The sequence below is a fragment of the Lepidochelys kempii genome, chromosome 15, assembly GCF_965140285.1.
Source record: "Lepidochelys kempii isolate rLepKem1 chromosome 15, rLepKem1.hap1, whole genome shotgun sequence".
Classification (NCBI taxonomy): Eukaryota; Metazoa; Chordata; order Testudines; family Cheloniidae; genus Lepidochelys; species Lepidochelys kempii.
Genome location: NC_136394.1, coordinates 24,471,927 through 24,492,810, shown reverse-complemented (window position 1 = coordinate 24,492,810; position 20,884 = coordinate 24,471,927). Strand labels below are relative to the sequence as shown.

The following is a 20,884-nucleotide window of genomic DNA, read 5'->3' as shown; positions in this document are numbered from 1 at the left end:
ATACTCAAAGGCTAGTCTGGCCCAGCATGGGGCCATCACATTGGTTTGCATTTGAACTACCACCCAACAAACCAGCTACAAGCTGCAGCCTGGCTCACGGCTCTTGCAACTAGAGTACAGCAAATAAAAAGCAGGTGTGAAGGGCCCTAACCAAAAGCACAGAGTGGAATCGAGGTGCTAGTAAACTATGCAGCCAGCCCAGATGGGGTTGGGAGAGGGACTCCTGCCAAGTGAAGAAAACATGCAAGAGATTTTAAAAGGTGCCTTGGTGGGGTCTCATTCCCCCCTTCCCCTCCCCGAACTGTCCCTTGCCTATTAAGTGGCCGCTGTGAACTGAGTTGGTGCAGCAGGCTTGTTCTTAGTGGAACGGTATCCACATCACAGAAACCACCAGCGCAACCGGCGCCATGGCTGGCAAATGAAGGAACTGTCCTGTCATCCCCAGATGTGGACCATCCAGCTCTGGGGTGAGGCAAGTGGGTGGATTCAGTGTGGAGAGATTGCATTGCTGCCTGCCTGGGCTGTACTTGTTCCAGAGATGAACCAGGAACATCAGTCTCTGGAAAGAACAGTCTTTTCCCCTAACGATAACGCTCACCTAACATTTTCTCTGTGTGTTTCTAACAAGGTTCCTTGTCACTCTCCTCATTAACAAAGGATTGTTTCTCCTTGCTGGTCCCCCAGTGGAGACACTTCACGGGGATTGTGTGTGACACCATAAGCGGAGGATTGTGACTTCACTGATGGATCCAGCAGGTGGAGAGAGAGGAAGGAGAAAGTTTATTTGTAAACACAAATAAATGCAGTTCCAGCAAAGGGCAAAGAGAAACATGCTGCAAAAAATACATGGTTCTTTGGGTCGCCCCTTTCTTGCATATTTAGCCCAGTATAAAAGTCTACCTACAATACGCAGGACCAGGAGGAATCGCTAAACTCAAAACTAAGAGGCTAACAGATAATGTTGGGATGGAGCTCAGCAAGGCCAACTCTCTCAATGCCCAGACAGACTTTCCTCTCAAAGGTGGACAATGCCCGGCTAGATTTTTGCCATTTGCTCCTTCTTGGGCATCCCCTGAAGATGATCCAGTAGCTGCTGCATTTGCAGCTCACAGCTGTCTGCCTGGGAATCAGTGGTGCCTATAATCTGCACACAGCACTAGCTGGCAGAGAGCCATCGGACACACTTCGAGGTCCCCTTACCACAATATCAAGCCTTTTAGTCTAGGGCCATGGTAGATGCAGGCCCACATTTCACTCTATGCCCCACCAAGACAACTGAAATCGGTGAGGCTGTGATTGTCAGGCAGGGGGCAAGGCTTTCTCACTGGCAGGGCCATGTCTGGGAAGCCAAATCCCTGAGATGACTATTTGATTTCCCCTGTTTTTCCAAGTCTCTTCTGTTTGGGTCATTTGATACATGACCATTCCCTATAGAGGGAGGGGTGCTTCAAAGTCTGTAGCGGGGTTGGGGGTGCGATAGCACGTTATAAGTAACGACCAACAATCTGTCCCACCACAGATTTGCAAAAAAGACGATGCGAGCATTCAGAGCTGGGTTTATCTCGCAGACATGGAAGCCACCCAGTGGTCAGTTGTATTATCTACACTTGGTTTCTGTTCTCACCAAGGCAGGCTATATTCCAGTCAACCCCAGATCACTTCAGCGACCAGTGATGCAATTCAATTAGCTACAAACAGCAAACTAGCAGCGAAGAGATGCAGCTTAATTGTCTTGCATTTCATCCATCAAAATCTCCGTGAAAACGCCTCGGTGCTGAGAATTCTGCTAGTCCCTGAATATCTGTGAAGTTGCCAGAATGTATCTTGCGACATATATTTGGGAATGTAATGGCTCTCTCTCCGGCATGGCCTGTGTTATATTAGATTATCACAATGGTCCCTTCTGGCCTTGGAATGTATGAATTCGATGAAAAGACAAAGAAAATATTTGCCTTAAATGGGACTTGATTACAGCATGTTGTTTGATTAAAAAGAAAATGTTGCTTTTTACACAACGCAATGGTATTTATTCTTGTGCACGAAGCGTCTTTAAACTCCTCTTGTTGGGCTCGGCTATTTGAGGCAGACATGCCCCATCAGCTACACCGGGAGAAAGCAGAGGATTTGAACTCTCATGCTTAGGCTCCAAACGCACAAGTTCTAACCTGAAAGCTAAAAGATCAGCTCCACTAACGGGTCAGTCAGGTAGCTAAGAAACCATACAAGCCAAACTATCAGGCTGAAGTACACACTATGGAGAAGGCTGCCCTCTCAAAGTGTCTTTTGCTTTAACCCCGTACGGCCGCTCTGCTCCCCAACTAATGAAAGTGGGATGCTAGCTGGAAGCTCCCCCGCTCTACGAGAGACGGCTGTGACAGCGGATAAGAATTTAGGATCCCCACTAACACCACGGTTCGCACACTCTTTCCGCAGCATGTGCCACATCTGAAAAGAGATCACCCAACTTGCCCTCGCACCTTACCACACCCCTGTGGCACCCACAGGCCACAGCTTACATGGGAAAACAGCTTGATGCGGTAATATGGTATTTTTAGCTTCTTTAATTGCCATTTCACAACTGGGAACAAGGAGAAGTCAGCCTCATGGGGCTACCAGCAAGCGATCTACGGACCACAGCCAGGGAACGTCTCCATGAACACCAATGCTACCGTTTGTAAAGCACTGTATCAATGGGATGTAACATATGGCCTGCATGATAAGAAAAACGTTTATCCCTACTCATAAAAAGGGACAACTGCCAAAAAGGGACTTTTCCATGCGAGATCCCTTCCGTTAGGAAACAATGGCTTGTACTGTAGATTTCCTGCCAGATTCATTAAGAAGGGAAAACACACCATTCTGTAGCCAGCACTGTTCATATAATGCCATCACAGCTCCATAGATTGCAGTTGTATAGATCCCTACCTGTGAAATTAAATGTAGCATCTCATTATAAAGTTAAACTACCCCCACCATGCTTCACCACTGCTGTAGCAGAACATAATCTCATGCAAAAATACACCACTGCAATGGCTGCACATCGAGCTACGGTTGAACACCACCACCTTAACTCCGCCCCTTACACACAGACGTTGGAACAGACTATAATTACATGACTTTACATCGGCATACATTTTAGATACACATGTATCTAAAGTTCCAAAAACTAAAACCATTATACTAATGCCTGAGAAAGTCTATGTCAGTGGTCCCCAACGCGGTGCTTGTGGGTGCCATGGCGCCTGCCAGGGCATTTTTGTGCACCCGCAAGTCACCCCGCCGCCGAGCGCAGCCACTGGGGAACTGGCCGCCGAAATGCTGCCGAGAAGCGGAGACACCTAGAGGCGTTACCGTTTCTCGGCGGCATTTCGGTGGTGACGCTTCTTCCGCTGCCGCTTCTCGGTGGGATTCCAGCGGGCGGTTCTCCGGCGGTGGGGTGTCCGGTGCCCGCCACAGTCTTCTGGGAATGTGCTATTCCCACAGAAAGGTTGGGGACCACTGGTCTATGTGATGACATAATTAAAAAGACTGTCATGTAATGCTTAGGATTCAACCTTAAAACCAGTTCACCCCAACTGACAACTTTTCATATTGCGCTGTTGAAGTTATTGCATTTAATTTCTAGTCTTCTTTCTTTTTTTAAAAAGAGGGGAGGAAATGGAAGTTAAACAAGCCTCAGTTGTTCTGTAACTAATACAAACCAGTCAACAAAAGCCAACTGGAGTCTATCAATGCCATTAGTGAGCTGCACACTCTGAGGCTTGGGCACGCATCTGACAAAGGTCACTACATGTTAGTTCTGCATGTTAAGTAATATATGTGTTTCCATGGCTGTGCATTCATCCTCACTAATTCGTATGAGTTAAGCCTGTCCCTGGACTCGTCAATATTAAACATTTAGAAGTTTAACCCCAATGAGCCAAGAATTTCCAGGTCTCTGGGAGATCTATAAACACACTTGTCATAGTTAGACAACTTAACGAGATGACCAGAGGCAAAACACTGCAGGGAGAACGTAGCTGAGAATCAAAAGGACTGACATCGTTCCTCTCGCGTTAACTGATTAACGTACACATCTCCAGAATGTAACAGTGCTGGGGACAGTATTCTGGGCACGGCATCTCGCTGTATGTACACCGAGCAATGCCTATCCCGAAAGCTGCCTGATTAACACTTGACACACAACGTAATTGCTGATGCTCCTTGCTGCATTTATCAGATCCTAACACAACTGTAACAAGCTATTTAAAAGGCCACACAGGCAGAGGCGAGAGCTGGGTGGCAGAGATGTTAATGACATCTATTAGCTATCCAAAGTTTCCCCACACTCCTAATAGAAGACTTTTGCTGAAGGACGAACAGCATCAGGAGAACACGCTCCAGTTCTGCAGGCTCAGAGGACAAAAGAGCCTGGTCCAGGAAGGCAGGCGAACGGGCAGTGTGCAAAGGAGGCTTAGAGCTCCTCCTACATTAGCGGGATCTTTGCAGCAGAATGGTGCCCATTCCCCACTGCTGCTGTGCCCTTCCATGGGCACCTAATGGGGATCAGGATTAGGGCTCAATGCTACTTCCCTGTGAAGCAGTGGGATTTTTTCCCTATTGATTTCATCAGGAGCATACCGAGCCCATAATGATCAACCCTACAGCGTGTCCATCCTCACACTCAGTCAGCAAGCCCAGAGTTCTGAATGTGTGTTATTTAACAAAGAAACACTCCACTGCTCTGCCACCAAGACATTAACAAGCAAATCTAGGCATTGTTCTTAGTGCGATGAATGAAAATCCCACTGGTTTTCTATTCCCGCCACTGTTCCTCAGCCAGCAGTTAATGGCCCCTTTTCCAGACTCAGCACAGATTCCTGACATACCATCCATCAGTGGCTCAGCATCTGAATGGAGTCATTGGCAGCACAGGAGCACGTTGGGGGCAGAATTCTGCTCCCTTTTACACCACAGCCACTCTACTTGAGTGGAGTGACTCCGGATTTAGCACCGATGTAAGCGAGAGCAGAGTTCGATTTCTTGCTAGGGCTGCGGAGAAGCCTCCTCTGCGACGCTTTTAGGAAAGGACACACTGCGAGGTGCGACTGGACGGAATATAAAAGGCAAAGCATTAGCTCTTCACATGGGGATGTAGGGGTCTATGGGCAAATGATTTAGGAGCTTTCCAGTAGCACCAGGAGGCCCAAACAGAGACCAGGGCTCACAGGGAGGGACAGTCCCTGCCTCAAAGTGTTTACAGTCAAGGTAGACAAGGGGTCGGAAGATAAAGGCACAGAGCAGGGGAGTGACCGACCCAAGGTCGCCCAGCAGTGGAGTTGGAAATAGAACCCACCTCTCCTGACTGCCAGTCTAATGCCTTCGCCACATTAGGGGATCCCCCTCGTACCCCCTGGTGGCCCGGTGCACAGATGCCTCCTGCAGGGCAGGGCTCTGCAATGCATGGTGATCACGGCCTACCCACCCTTGTGCAGCTGAAACAGCACAATTGCACAGAATTGATCGCCAGCTGCTTCCCGGAGTATGCTGGAAAGAGGCCTCATTCTGCCGTGTGGCAGTCACCAGGGGGTGGGCGTGGTTATTTCCCATTTGGGGTGGGACAGACGTGTCATGTCACAGCTCTAACGGGGCGTTACAAACAACAGCGAGCTAAAAACCCGCTGAGTTACACCCGGCGCAGTGAGCAGTTTCCTTTTCACCTCCTGGTGCTGGGAACTGGCATCCCCAAAGGGGTCAGTGCTCATCAGCCCGAGAAGCTCGAGCCATGCTGTGGCCCCAAGGAGTGGACTCGTTTTTCACCATGCTTCACAGTTTGCTTTGCATCTCCCTGCTGCGTCCCGTTCCACGCGTCGTCATGTCTCTGGCTGCTGCTGGGGGGCCAGACATACCACAAACAACCTGGGGTGGATTAACACTGACTGGCACCGAGATCCATTTACATTTCCAGCTACATCCCAAAAGATGGGCCTCCACTGAAAGTCTGCCCCTAGCATCCCCACTCTGCCTTCCCAGACTTCACATCCCAGATGAACTCCTTGATTTCCCTCTCTAGGGACTAGGCTGTCCTTCGTCCTAAGGGGCATGAAAGGAGCAGGGACAGAGCACACAAAAATCCTCCTTAGGCCCATCTAAGGTGCTGGCCGCAGTCACACTCCATGTTCTGGCTAAGAGCAGGGGCTGCTCTGGCCTGATTCCAACAGCACCATGGGCATCTTCCAAGGGGGAAGGATGACCAGTCCCCTCCACCGATTCCCACTGGCCTGTACATCCTGTCCGAGCACAGCCATGGCTCCTGGAGGCTTGGTGCCTCATACCCCCGAGGACTCCTACATCCACATTGCCCCCTGCTGGACACTGGGCTGGCGAGTCCCAATTTAACCCTTTGTTTCTCACTGATTCTGTGCTGGATGGGGCACCCCTGCCAATATCAGGATTATGCCCCTTAAACTGCTCCTGAAAACAATGGTGACATCATATGGAAGAAGCTCCGTGAGGGGCCACGAAAATCTCCATGCAGGTCTAGAAATATTCATGGCAAAGGTTTTCAGTGGGACCCTCAATCTGGGAACACAAACCTGGTTTTCCCTTTGCTGAATCTTGGCATGGGAGGGGAGAAAAAAGGGTCCATTCCAGCAATTTACAGGCAGCCTGAGCTTCTTGTAGGGATCACAATCCAGCACAGCAACCTCTGACTCCCAAACCTCCCAATATATCAGAGGGGTTAGCAAGCTTTGGGAAAAAAACCAAAACCTGAAGATGAGGAAACACAAAGTTATTTTGAGAAAGTGGATCCGGAATTAGAAGGGGGCGTTCTCCTGGAATTTTTCCAACCATCCTTCCATATACACTCTCAGCCGCCAGTGCTGAACCATGCTCTCAGGGTTATTTATAGCATTTCATAGACAGAAAATGCAGCGATCAAAGCCAGGCCATGCCTAAGAATATAAGCACTCTCATTCAGGATCAGGCACGTCCTGCACTGAGACAAGCAAATCCTTTAAAGAGGCAGGAGAATACCCAGAGCAGTGCTGAAAGCGTTCACTGTGTGATTACGTTCTGTCCTGGCCATTTAGATCATGAATTCACCACCACAGGCTGGGTAGCAAGACTTGTATATTAAAGCAGCAGGATGTATTCTGATCTCAGTTACAATGGTGCAAATAAGAAGTAACTCCACTGAAGTCAATGCAGTCAGATTGGTGTAAACCTCAGATCAGAATCAAACTCATATATTCTGCAAAAGACCGAAATAATCACAGTTTCATTATTTCAAATGTAAAGGTCTCTCTTGCATATGCTGTCTTTTGCATTAAGATTAAAAGATAGCTGGGGACAGGATTGCAGCTTATCAATACTGGCCCCCATCTGGAAGGTTTTAATTTCTAGACACCAAGAAAGCCCTTATTTTCTCCTGACTCCAGGTGCATTTCATCTGGAGTCAAACCACCATGGCATTTTGGCACATCTTACAAGCTAAGCAGGGTTTGGCCTGGCCCAAACTTGAATTGGAAACCGCCCAGGAACACCTAGGGTTCTGCAGGATGGTGATTTGCCAATGCAGCAGGTGGCAATCTCAGAGGCTTGTCTACACTTGAAACACTGCAGTGCGTCAGTGTAGATGCTACCGACGCTGGCAGGAGGGGCTCTCTCATCGGTGCAGGTAATCCACCTCCCCAAGAGGCACTAGCTAGAAGAATTCTTTTGTCCACCTAGCAGTCTACGTGAGGACTTAGGTCAGCTTAACTACATCACTCAGGGGTGTGGATTTTTCATACCACTGAGTGACGTAACTGGGTCCATTAAATTTTCTAGCATAGACCAGGCCTCAGTATTGGACCAATGTCCTCAAAAATCAAATCCAGGGTCTGCTAATCAAAGCCTTCTGTCTGATCTCGACTACCGGGGTGGAGTTAGAGGAGAGACGTAACTCCCTTCCATGAATCATGAAATCCCTATAGCACCAATACAGCAAGGGGGTTATTATTCCTGTCTCCTCAGTGATGCGAGCACTCTTGTGAAACAAAGGAACGCGCAACGTGTGGAATTCACATAGCCATCAATTGGTCCCACAGTTGAAGAGCTGAGAATAAAACTTTTCAGGAGCATGTACACCACTCCCTCTGGGAACTCCCTGAAGTAGGCATTGCGGGCACCCTGACTTCTGCGCTGCTATTCTACTTGCAAAAGCACAACTGGAAAGTTTGAAAGAGTGTTACTGGAATTCTACCTAGCACGTAGTATCTGCAATGCGTTGTGCTGCAAACAACTTTGTTTGCAAATGACTCATCAAGCATAAGAAGAAAACTGGGGAAATGGGTCATATTGGAGATGTGTATTAATAATCCTCTCAACATTTCCTGTGCAGAGCGTGACTGACCGACTCATTTCTGTTCCACTCTTGTCTCCAAGTTCTTGTCTTCTGCTAGACATTTTAAGTGGGTTTCTGTGGCTGAGTGTGTCATACTCCATCACACCAAGTGACAGAGGTGCAGACCTTCAAGGTTGGGGATGGAATTATATATAAATATCCCAGCCAGCAGACTGCAAAGTGATCTCCCATTCAGAAGGCACTTTAAAAAATGAAAACTGAAATGCTAAGGAGGCCTTTGGAAGTGACAGTAAAGTCTAGTCATCAGCAAAATTATAGGAAAGCATCTATTTGTCAGAGGCTCTGTACAGTACGGCTTACGCTCCTCTCCTCAGAGCTTCTGGGAGTTACCGCACTTCCTGCAGTTATTTCCAACCCCTCTGAAAGCCTAGGATACAGTATCGCTTGGGCTGGATGACTCTCAGTAGACAGAGAAAATCCCACACTTACATGGAACTTCTGATCCTGGGGGAAGATAATAGATGGAGGGCAAAAGTCTATTTTGCTTTAAATCTCTGATGGAAAGCAAAAGAATTCCAAGGTGCTGGGTGCTTCAGAAGATTGAATTTTATCAGTTTGCAACACATCTGTAATACTAAAACGATGCTTACCTCATATTTTTAAATGTCAAGAAAAAATATATCTTTCCTCTTTAACTGTTCCACTGTAACAATCAAAAGGAAAATCTGGCCTCACTGTCTAGCACATCAGAACCTGTGTGTGAAACTGACCGGAAACAAAAGTGAAACCAATCAGTCTTTTTTGTTTAGTTGTCCAAATAGGCAGAGCTCAAAAAATAAAATAAATACATCAATAAATGATGCAACGTAAATTAGATTTTTAAAATTATTTCAGCTTTAATGTTCAAAAGTAGGGCTGTCAAGCGATTAAATTTTTTTTTTAAATTACCATTCATTTAAACGTTTGCACGGTTTCTACATTTTCAAATATACTGATTTCAATTACAACAAAGAATATAAAGTGTACAGTGCTTACTTTATATTTATTTCTGATTACAAGTATTTGCACTGTAAAAAAAGAAATAGTATTTTTCAATTCACCTAATACAAGTACTGTAGTGCAATCTCTTTGTCATGAAAGTTGAATTTACAAATGTAGAATTATGTACCAAAAAAACCTGCATTCAAAAATAAAATAATGTAAAACTTTAGCACCAGTCCACTCAGTCCTATTTCTTGTTCAGCCAATTGATCAGACAAACAAATTTGTTTACATTTGCAGGACATAATGCTGCCCACTTCTTGTTTCCAATGTCACCTGAAAGCGAGAAGAGGCGTTCTCATGGCCAGCGTTGCAAGATATTTACTTGCCAGATGTGCTAAAGATTCATATGTCCCTTCATGCTTCAACCACCATTCCAGGGGATATGCATCCATGCTGATGACTGGTTCTGCTCAATAACAATCCAAAGCAGTACAGTCCAACGCATGTTCATTTTCATCTTCTGAGTCAGATGCCACCAGCAGAAGGTTGATTTTCTTTTTGGTGGTTTGGGTTCTGTAGTTTCCACATCGGAGTGTTGCTCTATTAAGACTTCTGAAATCATGCTCCACACCTCATCTCTCTCAGTTTTTGGAAGGCACTTCAGATGCTTAAACCTTGGGTCGAGTGCTGTAGCTTTCTTTAGAAATCTCACATTGGTATCTTTGGTTTTTTTGGTCAAATCTGCAGTGAAAGTGTTCTTAAAACGAACAACGTGCTGGGTCATCATTCGAGACTCCTATACCATAAAATATGTGCCAGAATGCGGGTAAAACAGAGCAGGGAACATACACTCAGTCCTCCTGAGGAGTTCAGTCACAAATTTAATGAGCGCATTATTTTTTTAACGCGTGTCATCAGCATGGAAGCATGTCCTCTGGAATGGTGGCCGAAGCATGAAGGGGCACACGAATGTTTAGCATATCTGGCACATAAATACCTTGTAATGCTGGCTACAAAAGTGCCATGCAAATGCGTGTTCTCACTTTCAGATGACATTGTAAGTAAGAAGAGGGCAGCATTATCCCCTGTAAATGTAAACAAACTTGTTTGTCTTAGCAGTTGGCTGAACAAGAAGTAGGACTGAGTGGACTTGCAGGCTCTGAAGTTTTACATTGTTTTGTTTGTGAGTGCAGTTATGTAACCACATAAAACCATTATTTTTTTTTAAATTACATTTACAAGTTGCACTTTCATGACAAAGAGATTGCACTACAATACTCGTATGAGGTGAATTGAAAAATACTACTTCTTTTGTTTATCATTTATACAGTGCAAATATTTGTAATCAAAAATAATATACACTTTGATTTCAATTACAACACAGAATACAATTTATATGAAAATTTAGGAAAACATCCAAAATAGTTAATACATTTCAATTGGTATTCTATTATTTAACATTGTGAATAAAATTGTGATTAAACGCGATTAAGTTTTTTAATCACGATTCATATTTTGGAGTTAATTGTATGAGTTAACTGCGATTAATCGACAGCCCCATTCAAAAGGTGTTCTACTGATACAGATTTATTTAACACAGGGTTTTCACATTGACACTGTCGCCCTGATGTATACTGGCCAGTATAAATCAGGAATAAGTCCACTGAAGTCACAGTTACACTGGTGTAAAACCACTATGGGATCAAAATCACACCCCATGCCCTTTAAAGGGCAAGTGGGTTAATCCTGTTGCAACAGGGGAACTAAATAGACAACAAGAGGCTAGATTCTACTTGGGAACATTAAAAGCTTTATTTATTTATTCACTTATTTATGGAAGAACCAGCAATGCTGAACATGCTTTATGAGGGCAAATGGATAGTCAGGGAAATACATTCCATACAGACATAAGAGCAGTAGGAGTATAAAAAAAATCCTTTGAATTTCAATTTTCTACCACCCTGTTGTATTTATAGATACATAGCAGTGCCTTTCTGAAGGAACAAGCACTGAGACAGAAAACAAATTAAAATGTCATCTTATTGATTCCCACCGACACAATCCCAAGAGCCAAACAGACATTGTTGCCGGCTTCCACTGGCTGCACTGCATCCAACTCTGTTTTTCAAAAGCCTGACAGGAAAACCTGAAAGGGCAAGCATGCCACAACCCTTCAGCACCTGCACCTGCGATGGAGAAGGTTACATCCAAAGATTTACATCCAAACCCGCGTGACACTGTGGTTAATCATGGTCCCACAGCAGTGGCGCTGAACATAAAAAGCGGCAGTGAGCATCTTGACATTAACTCTTCCCCTCCAAAAGAGAGAGAAGTGATGAGCTCGACACTTGAAAGGAAAGCGGATGTGCCTGTGTTTCAAAGGACAGCTCCGACACTCAGATCAGAGACTGGCTGTCTCACGGGAGAGAGATAAAAGCCATCAAGTCTCTGGGCTGAATCTCAATTATAGCCTTGCGACACCAGGAAAGCCAGGGTTTGAGCCTCACCGCGCACTGAGCTAGGTGGAGAAAGGTGTGTGGCTTTAACTAGAGTCCCAATTCAGTCAGCACCTTCTCTGCCCCAGATATGAACAAACAATGGGGGTAAAATAGCCGAGCCCCAAGATAGGGAAGAAATAGCTGAAGGAGATGCAGGTATATGGCTGCCCAGAGATGTGCTGTAAGTGTAGCTCCCTCCTTCCACACACAAGCAGCTCTACAGAGAATTTCAGGAAGGGTAGGGAAGGGGGCAAAATGGAGGAGGGGAATGTGGGGGCGAGAAGGAGGCAGTAATGGGGGAGGGGAATGCAGGGTGAGTGTTACAGAGAGGGGGTGGGAAGGAGGCCGAGGGGGCGGGAAGGAGGCAGTAATGGGGGAGGGGAATGTGGGGTGAGCGTTACAGAAAGGGGGTGGGAAGGAGGCAGAGGGGGCAGGAAGGAGGCAGTATTGGGGGAGGGGAACACGGGGTGAGCGTTACAGAGAGGGGGTGGGACCTAGCACAATGGGGCCCTGACCTGGTTGGTGTCTTAGGGCTACTGAGATATAAGTGTGAAATTACAGTAAGTTCTAGCTCTCCTGTTGCAGGGAAGTTCTTCCGAAGGTAGATGCTTTCCAGAGCCTTCAGACCGCAGTAGTTCTCAGCAAGGTTTGAGCTGCCCAACTCATCTCTAGAGATGGTCATTTAAATGTCCGCACAGCCAGTCACTGCTTCACCCAGCATAAAGCCGCTGTCTCAGTAAGGGTCTGGTATGGCTTGGCCTGCTCCACCAAGGTGGCCAAACTGCATCCAAAATCAATTTATAGATTTTAAGCCAGGTTTGGAAACTATTTTGAAACTTCTCTCTCTCTCTCCAGTGCAGATATGGCCTTTTAAGGTTTAGAGGATTCACAGCTTCAAAGAACTTTAGGCCAGACGGGACCATCAATCCACATAGCACAGGCCAAGGAATTTCCCCCAGCAATTTCTGCATCAAGCCCACATCTTGCAATTGAGCGAGAACATATTTTTTTTGAAAGGCATGTGATCTTGATTGAAAGGAGGGGCCACGGAGATTGAGCTATCCAAATCCTGAGCCTCTCCTGTCAGTAATAGGCAGCCTGAAAATTGCCATGCTGGACAGTATGCCATAGACTGGAACATGGGAACAGGACAGAGACCCACCAAACTTATTTCGATCTGATGCATCACCTCCACCTTGGGTTACATTCCAACCCAGTGACCTACCAGTTAGAGGTTCCCCTCTCCCATGAGCAGTCCCTCCGAGCCACTGATTTCCCTCCATGAACAGAGACTTGCTTGAAATCATATAAACCGACACACAGGCATGCACTGACAGTGGGCTGCGAGTGACTCTTTGCGTGTGTGTACAATGATGGGGAATTCAGAGAGCAGAATTAATGGCCACAAACAGCCACTGCACTAGTGGGCTCCGCTCAGACGCGGCATGGAGAGGGACTGCTGACTGGAGCCGGAGAGCGTCCTCCAGGGCACTCTGACAAATCAGATCTGAACAAAACCAAAAGTGTGATGACTTCCATTCAAAAAGTAATTGGGGGAAGAAAAAAAAAAAAACCAAAAAAACCCACCCAGCACTGAACAAGAGACCTGGAATTTTTGCTTAAAACCAGAGTTACTCAGGGCCAGAAATGTCAAGCCAAATTGTCAGCAATGTCAGAAAAAATATATATATATATAAGCGGGAAGAAAAAGGGGGGGGTGGGGGGCAGCAGGGAATCTCCACTGAACCGCCTTGTGGAATAAAAATATTATTAACAATATACCCAGTGCATGTGCCCTGGTTATGGGGATTTAATGCGAAAATGACAGGGGAGGCTGCCTTGAGACAATAATGCAGCCCAGGAGGACTAATTTCCTTCTCTCCCACAGGGGAGACTGAAGGTCACTTGCACAGTTAAATTCAAGTGTTCGCCCATTTTCCTCTTACATAATAATTGTGACTATATCATTACCGACCGTGCACCAACCTCTGGCAGCAATTCACAATGGCTAGAGAAACAGATTCCATTGGGTAACTCAGGACTGCTCTCCTGGCGGTGAGCCCAAGGAGCAGGGAACGCTACTGTGTGAAATGAACATACCTTGGGTGGCTGCGAATGCCATGGCCCCGCGTGCCCTTCGCAGAATCCCACAGAGTGTCAAGCAGCAAATGTCAAATCAAGAGGAGGGTTCCCAGGACAGTTTGTAAACTGACCCAGAGTAACATTTTCAGAAAGTACTTGTATGTGACAGGCTCCCACGCGCCTCTGCCACTTTTGAAAATGGGACTTGGGTAACTCTGAAAATGTCACCCTTTCTGCAGTCGTGCTTTGGTCCTCGGGCAGCAGCAAAAACACTGGGCCACATCTCAAACGTGCTTTTATTTAGAGCCTTCTCTACACGGCGGGTTGCTGCACAGCAAACCAGGGTGTGAATCCACAGCCCCCGAGCCTGCTGTATACGAACGTTCACTACAGCGTGCTGAAAGCCCCAGAGCACACTCAGCCGTGACGAGGTTCATCCTGTGCAGCAAGCTGGGACATTGTAGATTCATACCCTGGTTTGCTGTGCAGACAAGCCCTCAGACTGCATCTGGCCACGTGACACCCCTCTGTGGGCACAAGGCCCACCTCTGTATGCACAGTCTGGGTGGTCCCAGCACAGTTATTCCATGTCATGGGCTTGTACGCAAAAGGGGGGCAAGTGCAAAATCTGGCAGGCGCAATTTCCAACGCCCACTGAGGATGGAATGACAAAGCGTCTCGGATCAACACACACAGCAGAGATTTTCAAAGGCACAAATGGCCGTGAGATGAATGTCCATGGCGACTGTGCGCTTCACTGCCACTTATGCCTTTGAAAATCTCACCCAAAAAGCAAATGCAGCCAGTTCTCTCAGAACAAAGTCCGTGAAGATCCCTGCACTTTTCTACCTTCTTCTTTAGTCCCATCTGCACGGCCATGTGTTTCCGGAATACGATTAACTTGTCCAGCACATTGCATATAGTAAGAAAGGGATCACAGGTCAAATTTGCCAAAGATCATAACTCTCCCTGATGCAGAGACACCTTTCAAATCACACTGGTAAAGCAGGTCACAGGGAGGAAGAGACTCACAACAGTGTTAAGGTGAACGGCTAAGGAGAGCCTGGATTCTGAGGAAAGCTTTGATGCAGACAACGCCAACCGATATTCTGTGCCCCCATACATAACAGGGCTCCTCTGTGCCACTTGCCCAATGTGCTGGTGGGAAGAAATATAATTCCCTGATGAACCACAAGGCTAAAATTAGAATCCACTCACCCCTGAAGAATCACAGCTATAGCCAAAACGAAAGTAGGTCACACAATAGCTGGCTAACTTGATTTCCCACAGTCTCTAGCATGGTGTTCTCCTCTCTTGCCTGGCACAGCCTGTAAGGGGGGAGGGGGGGGCACACACACTTGTGGAAGCAGACACTCCAGTTTGGGGTGAAGCACTAATCCCTTGCTTTGGTGTTTAAACAAGTGCCTGGTTTTCCTCCTCCTGAATTCAAACAGATGGATCAAGGGATGCATTATCACCCCAAAATACAGATTCCAACTTTCCCTCTCACCCTGGAACAGCCTGTCTCGGCTGCCTGGCTGGCTGTATTGCTGTGGGACTTGGATATCTTTCTACTTTCTATGCCTTAAAAGACACACCATTTCTCTCCACCTCCACCCCCTTTGAATCAAAATACAGATGCTTAGCTCCCCAGCAACCCTGCTTTCTCCAGCAATTGACACTGCCTCTCTACATCTCAGTTTGTCAACCTCCCCTGGTACTGAGCCCCCAAAGGAGTTAAATGCACACCTGAGAAAGGCAGCAGTGGGCATGAAAGAGAAAGGCAGCACTGGGAAGTAGGTGGGGGGAGACGCGGAATCTCCTGGTAGTTGTCTGTAGCAGGATCTGGGAGATCCCTCTTCAGGGCAGCTGCATCGGAAGAGGGGTGAGCTGAATAAACACAACACAACCCCTTGTCCTGTGTGTTATTAGAGAGCCGATTGCAAGACTGATTTGATTCATATGTCTGTGCATGTAGAATCCCACAAATGTTCTGGTCCCTCCTCCAGAGGCTGCACCAGCAACAGACGAGTGATCTCAGTTCACAGCCCTAGGCTGGCAGCCTGCTGGGCCTTCTATTAAAAAAAAATTTTTTTACCCAGGGATAAATCCATTAAAATGTGTCCTCACATTATTCTACATGGGATCCCTCAAAAGAGAAGAGAAGCAGCATCTGCCTTCCACATCCCAGCCGTCACGTGGCCATTAACAGAGCTACACGTGGAAGAAGTATGTTATTTAGTCATCTGGAGTCGGACTTGACCTCCGTTTGATTCACATCCGTTTTGAACAAGCACATGCTACTGCAAAGGTTCATAGGAAAACCAAAGCCAGGTTTTGGGCAGGAATGAATATTAGCAGGATTGGGGTATGAACTGCAGAACACAAACAAACTGAAACCACAAACTAAGAACTGAAGCCAAGCCATCATGCTCAGCTGCTTCCAGTTCATTGTAACCATTTGCTCTCGACGGCACATTTCAGCTCACATGGTTCTTCACATTCTTTTCAGCACCATCCACTGAACACTTCAGTGACACCAGCAGCCCCAAGCAAGCTAGGTAGGCAGTATTGTAACTCGGTGCTGTTTGAATGGGACCTTGGCACTTCCAGCAGATGACACTGTTTGAGGAACAGTCCAGCTCTGCCTGCCCCTCCTGCCGCAAAAATCCAAGCACTGCATTTATACCTTCCACTGTGTACCTCGCAAGTACCATGAAAGAGTGATCCCTAGGATTGGAACAACCTTCCTGAGCCCTCAGGCCATGATGGTGCTCTGTCTTCTCTCCAGTCCTTTCTCAGATCATCAGTAGAACGTTTCAGTTATCCAGCTAACCATCAGACTGTGAAACAAAGACAACAAACCAATCCGCCCTGACCCACGGTTCCAACCAACCCAACGTGCTCAAAACCCCACCCAACAAGCGACGTCTGCCCCCACATTATTGAGAAAAGCTTACTCCACTAAGTGACTGCATGATCCTGTGGTCCTCATCTTTGTCTGCCCACTCCCTGGTGTTCTTGTCTTAACCTAAAGCCTAAGCAATTCGGGTGGGGATTTTGGCCAAGGTTCTCCGAAGTGACTAGTTATGGTGAGTGCGCAACTGGAGAAGACTTAAAGAGGGTCAAGAGTTTTCAGGAAGTGCTTACACACCTGGCGCCTGAAACCTAGGTCCCTTTAGGTTGTCTCAAGGTAGACACGCATATTTCTAAAAATCTGGGCCTCTCTCTTTATACAGTTCCACACAGCATCATACATATCTAGGTGTTTACACGAGTTATAAAGAATGACAACCATGCCAAAGTAATTGCTTTTCCTCGGAGTAGTGCCCAGGGCATGTAATCTTTAAACATCAGGCACCTGGAGTTCTGCAGCTCACAGTGAATTCAAAGGACTCGCAATTCAAAACAATTAGCGGCTAGTCACTTTCCTTTTATGCAGAATCATCCATTAAACCCAACACCTAAACCGAATGTGCTTGATTACGTACAAAAGGGCCCAGTTTTCTAATGTCAACGCAAAGCACCCAGCCAGATTCATTTCTCCTTCTACCCCAGTTGCAGGCAGTGGCCCTGTTTAATGAATTAGCAGTCAAGGAGAGTTACACACTGTCAGCAATTCACACCGTTTTATTAAAGTTTGCTGCCGCATTAAAATTCCACAGATTCAGCGCTGATTTGTGTCAATCTCCTTTCCATTCGCCTTGCCCCATTTAAAGTGTTCAGCACAGATCACACAGTCCTTTAAAATCCTCTTCGCCCTTCGGCGCTCTGTTTTGCATAATCACACTCACGGTTTGCACTGGATTTCCTAAGTGCAAGGGGTTGGGAACTTGGCACAGCTAAAGCCACAGGCCCTGCCCTGCAACACAGTTCTTCAGAAAGCAAATAAAGGGCAAACTCGTTCCACTAATGCAACGTTTCCAAGCTCAGGACACCTTACTCAAAGTCAAAAATGTCCACAATACCCTCACATTTACCACAGAAGAGTAAAAACACGGATCAGTTACAACAATAATAAGTTTCAGAGTAGCAGCCGTGTTAGTCTGTATCCGCAAAAAGAACAGGAGTACTTGTGGCACCTTAGAGACTAACAAATTTGAGCATAAGCTTTCGTGGGCTACAGCGCACTTCATCGGATGCATAGAATGGAACATATAGTAAGAAGAAATATATATACATACAGATAAGTTAGAAGCTGCCATACAAACTGTGAGAGGCTAATTAGTTAAGATGAGCTATTATCAGCAGGAGGAAAAAAAAACTTTTGTAGTGATAATCAAGATGGCCCATTTAGACAGTTGACAAGAAGGTGTGAGGATACTTAACTTTAGGGAAATATAATAAGCTGTGATAATGTATCTGTATGTGTTTTGAGAGGCTGAAAGTCCTTGACCTTGAAGGGTAAGGGTGTGTACGAAGTGGTCGGGGGAGAGGTTTTCTTTGCTTGATTGGTGTTTAAATGTTAAAGATCTCACATTTCCCACCAGCGGTCACAACCAAATACTGCCCTAACAGGAGCAGCACTGAGCTCACAGGGAACCCCGCACACCAGACAGGTGCAGAATGCTAGCGATAACCTCTCAGATAATCCCTGTGATACCGAAGTGCTCTGCATAGGGCATAGGCCAACATTTTCAGACATGAGACCAATGGGAGCTGCAGGCGCTAGGCACCTCTGGGAAGCAGGCCACTTCCACATAGGTGCCTAAATATCTGAGGCACACAAGTTTGAACATTTCAGACTCAATACTGTGCTTACAAGCTACACAGAAAGGGGACCATCATTGGGGGGCAAGGGGGCCACCAAGAGCGCACCCCACACCAGCACATCCAGCCATGGGAAGGGAGTTTGGGATAAGGTCACGAAGCGGACAGAAAGCGTCACAGGATCTGTGTCGCCCACACAGACAAGAGAGTGCCTATGTTTCTAAGGGATCACCCTACAGGTGAGCGTACAGTAATTCAAGCACCAAATTTACCCCAGGAGGATGTTACGCTGAGTGGTTTCTGTTGGTTGATCACGTCGGGTTCCAGGGCATCATTCTAGGTATTTCAAATCCAAGGCTAATCCCATTAAACCCTCACCCCTTCCAGCAATAGAACATGCAACAAAGAACCACACTACACAATTAACACCCTTTGCTCTGGCTTGCTCCTGTCAACACCCACCAACCAGCATCTCTCACAATTTCCACAAGAGATCACATGGCAGATAGGCCATTTGCGTGTGCCACTGACGGAAATCCAGATCCCCCCCTCACTGGCCTGGCCCTGGTCAATTGGTACAAGCAGTCATTTCCTGATAATAGACGCAAAGCTAGTTGAGTAGGGAGTGCATATGCACAACACAACTGCTGTGTTAATACGTCAGTCAGTTCAGCAACCGCTAGTCGGTAAGTGACTTACCCTGTTCTCATCATAGATTATCTGCACTAAGCTGCGATGCTTGGACTCAATAGGTGGGGGTGAGATCGGCTTCTCAGGCTCTGGTGGTTTGGCTGCTTCCTCCTCCAACTGTTGCTGTGAAAGGTTGAAAAGAAGAGTGAGTGGTTCAAAACAAGAAACACTCTGGCCATAGGAGACTCTCTCTCTCCAGCACTGTGACAGAAATAGAAAACGTAACCATAAACCATTTCCTGTGAGACATCAACAAGACAAAGGGGCTAACGGAGGGGAGGGTAGAACAACCCTTAAACATTTCATGTTGCCTTAGCCAGGGTGTTTTCTGGCCACAAATTGCATAAAGTGGCCCTCTTAGATCTGGCCTGTGGAGCTCGACTACAGATGCGACGCATAAAAAACAGCTGAATGAAAATTCCATGGAGGAAAAACATTTCTCAGAGCAGCAAAGTTCCTTGTTTATGTCTTAATTTGGAGCTGCACTGTTTACCACGCTCATGTTTTAAGGGGGAAGTGGGGGGAGTTAAGGGTTATTGGACTCTTTCAGTTTAATAGCCTGCTGCTGATTTCCTAGTTCTTCACCTGAGTGAGATGCCTTCTGTGGCTACGTATTATTATTCTTTTTCTGTTTACAACAGTGCCTCAGAACCTCAGTCAAGCACGAGGCCTCCCTTGTGCTAGGCACTGTACAGCCAAGTATCAAAGACCAAGGGTATGTCTACACTACCCGCCAGATCGGCGGGCGGTGATCGATCCATCGCGTCTAGACTAGACGCGATAAATCGACCCCCCCCCGAGCGCTCTCCCATCAATTCCGGTACCCCACTGCCGCAAGAGGCGCAGGCGGAGTCGACGGGGGAGTGGCAGCTGTCGACTCACTGCAGTGAAGACAGGTCTAAGGTCTAAGTACGTTGACTTCAGCTACATTATTCACCCTCCCTCCCCCCAGTGTAGACCAGGCCTAAGCATCAAAGAGAGGTCACAATCTGGTGTCAGAGAGGACACTGCAGGCAGATGAAACAGACAAACGAGGTGGGGAGGATGAGGTAACGCTGGGATGAACCGAGTTTAGCAGAAAGGCAAAAGTCGCAGCTCTTCCACCCAGTGCCAGACGGGAGCGAGCCGCAGGCATCCCTGCAGAGGCAGGATGTAAGGAGGGGTTCCGCCAATCAGGAGACGGGAGCTGTAGGCATCTCAAAGGGGAGTATGTCCCATGCATGAAGGGCAGCATCAGGAGACAGGCCAGAGATGCAGGCGGGAAGCGGGCAGGTAGGCCACAGAGACAAATTTCGCTATTGTATGTTTTAGATATTACTAAGGAGCCCAGAGGCAGGGTGTTAATCATCACTAGGGGGCCGCTTCTCATGGTCAAACGGCCCCACACACTTACTGTACTATCGGTACCTCATACAATTCTAGTAACGTCAGACTGACCCAGGAGCTGCAGCAAAGGGCATCAGCACAAGCCACTTTCTTCAGGGCCTCTACAGACCAACGGCCTGTCTCGGGAAGGCCATTTTCAAATCCCCTTTTCCTTTTCAATGTTAAATAAAACAAAGGGGATGTATCAGAATCTGGTAAAAACTCA

The 20,884-nt window shown here is 46.8% G+C and overlaps 1 protein-coding gene across 15 annotated transcripts in view; it reads right to left on the bottom strand.

Annotated features, from left to right (window-relative positions):
* The window catches only part of NCOR2 (nuclear receptor corepressor 2), a 412,272-nt gene that overhangs the window by 182,761 nt on the left and 208,627 nt on the right, over positions 1 to 20,884 (bottom strand). For 14 of the 15 annotated variants that reach the window (XM_073313442.2, XM_073313441.2, XM_073313453.2 and 11 more), the window contains exon 6: positions 19,303 to 19,416. The exons of the other annotated variant lie outside the window; for it this stretch is intronic. In XM_073313442.2, the coding sequence (XP_073169543.2) occupies positions 19,303 to 19,416 (114 nt within the window). The remainder of the gene's footprint in view (positions 1 to 19,302; positions 19,417 to 20,884) is intronic. 15 annotated transcript variants of the gene reach the window in all.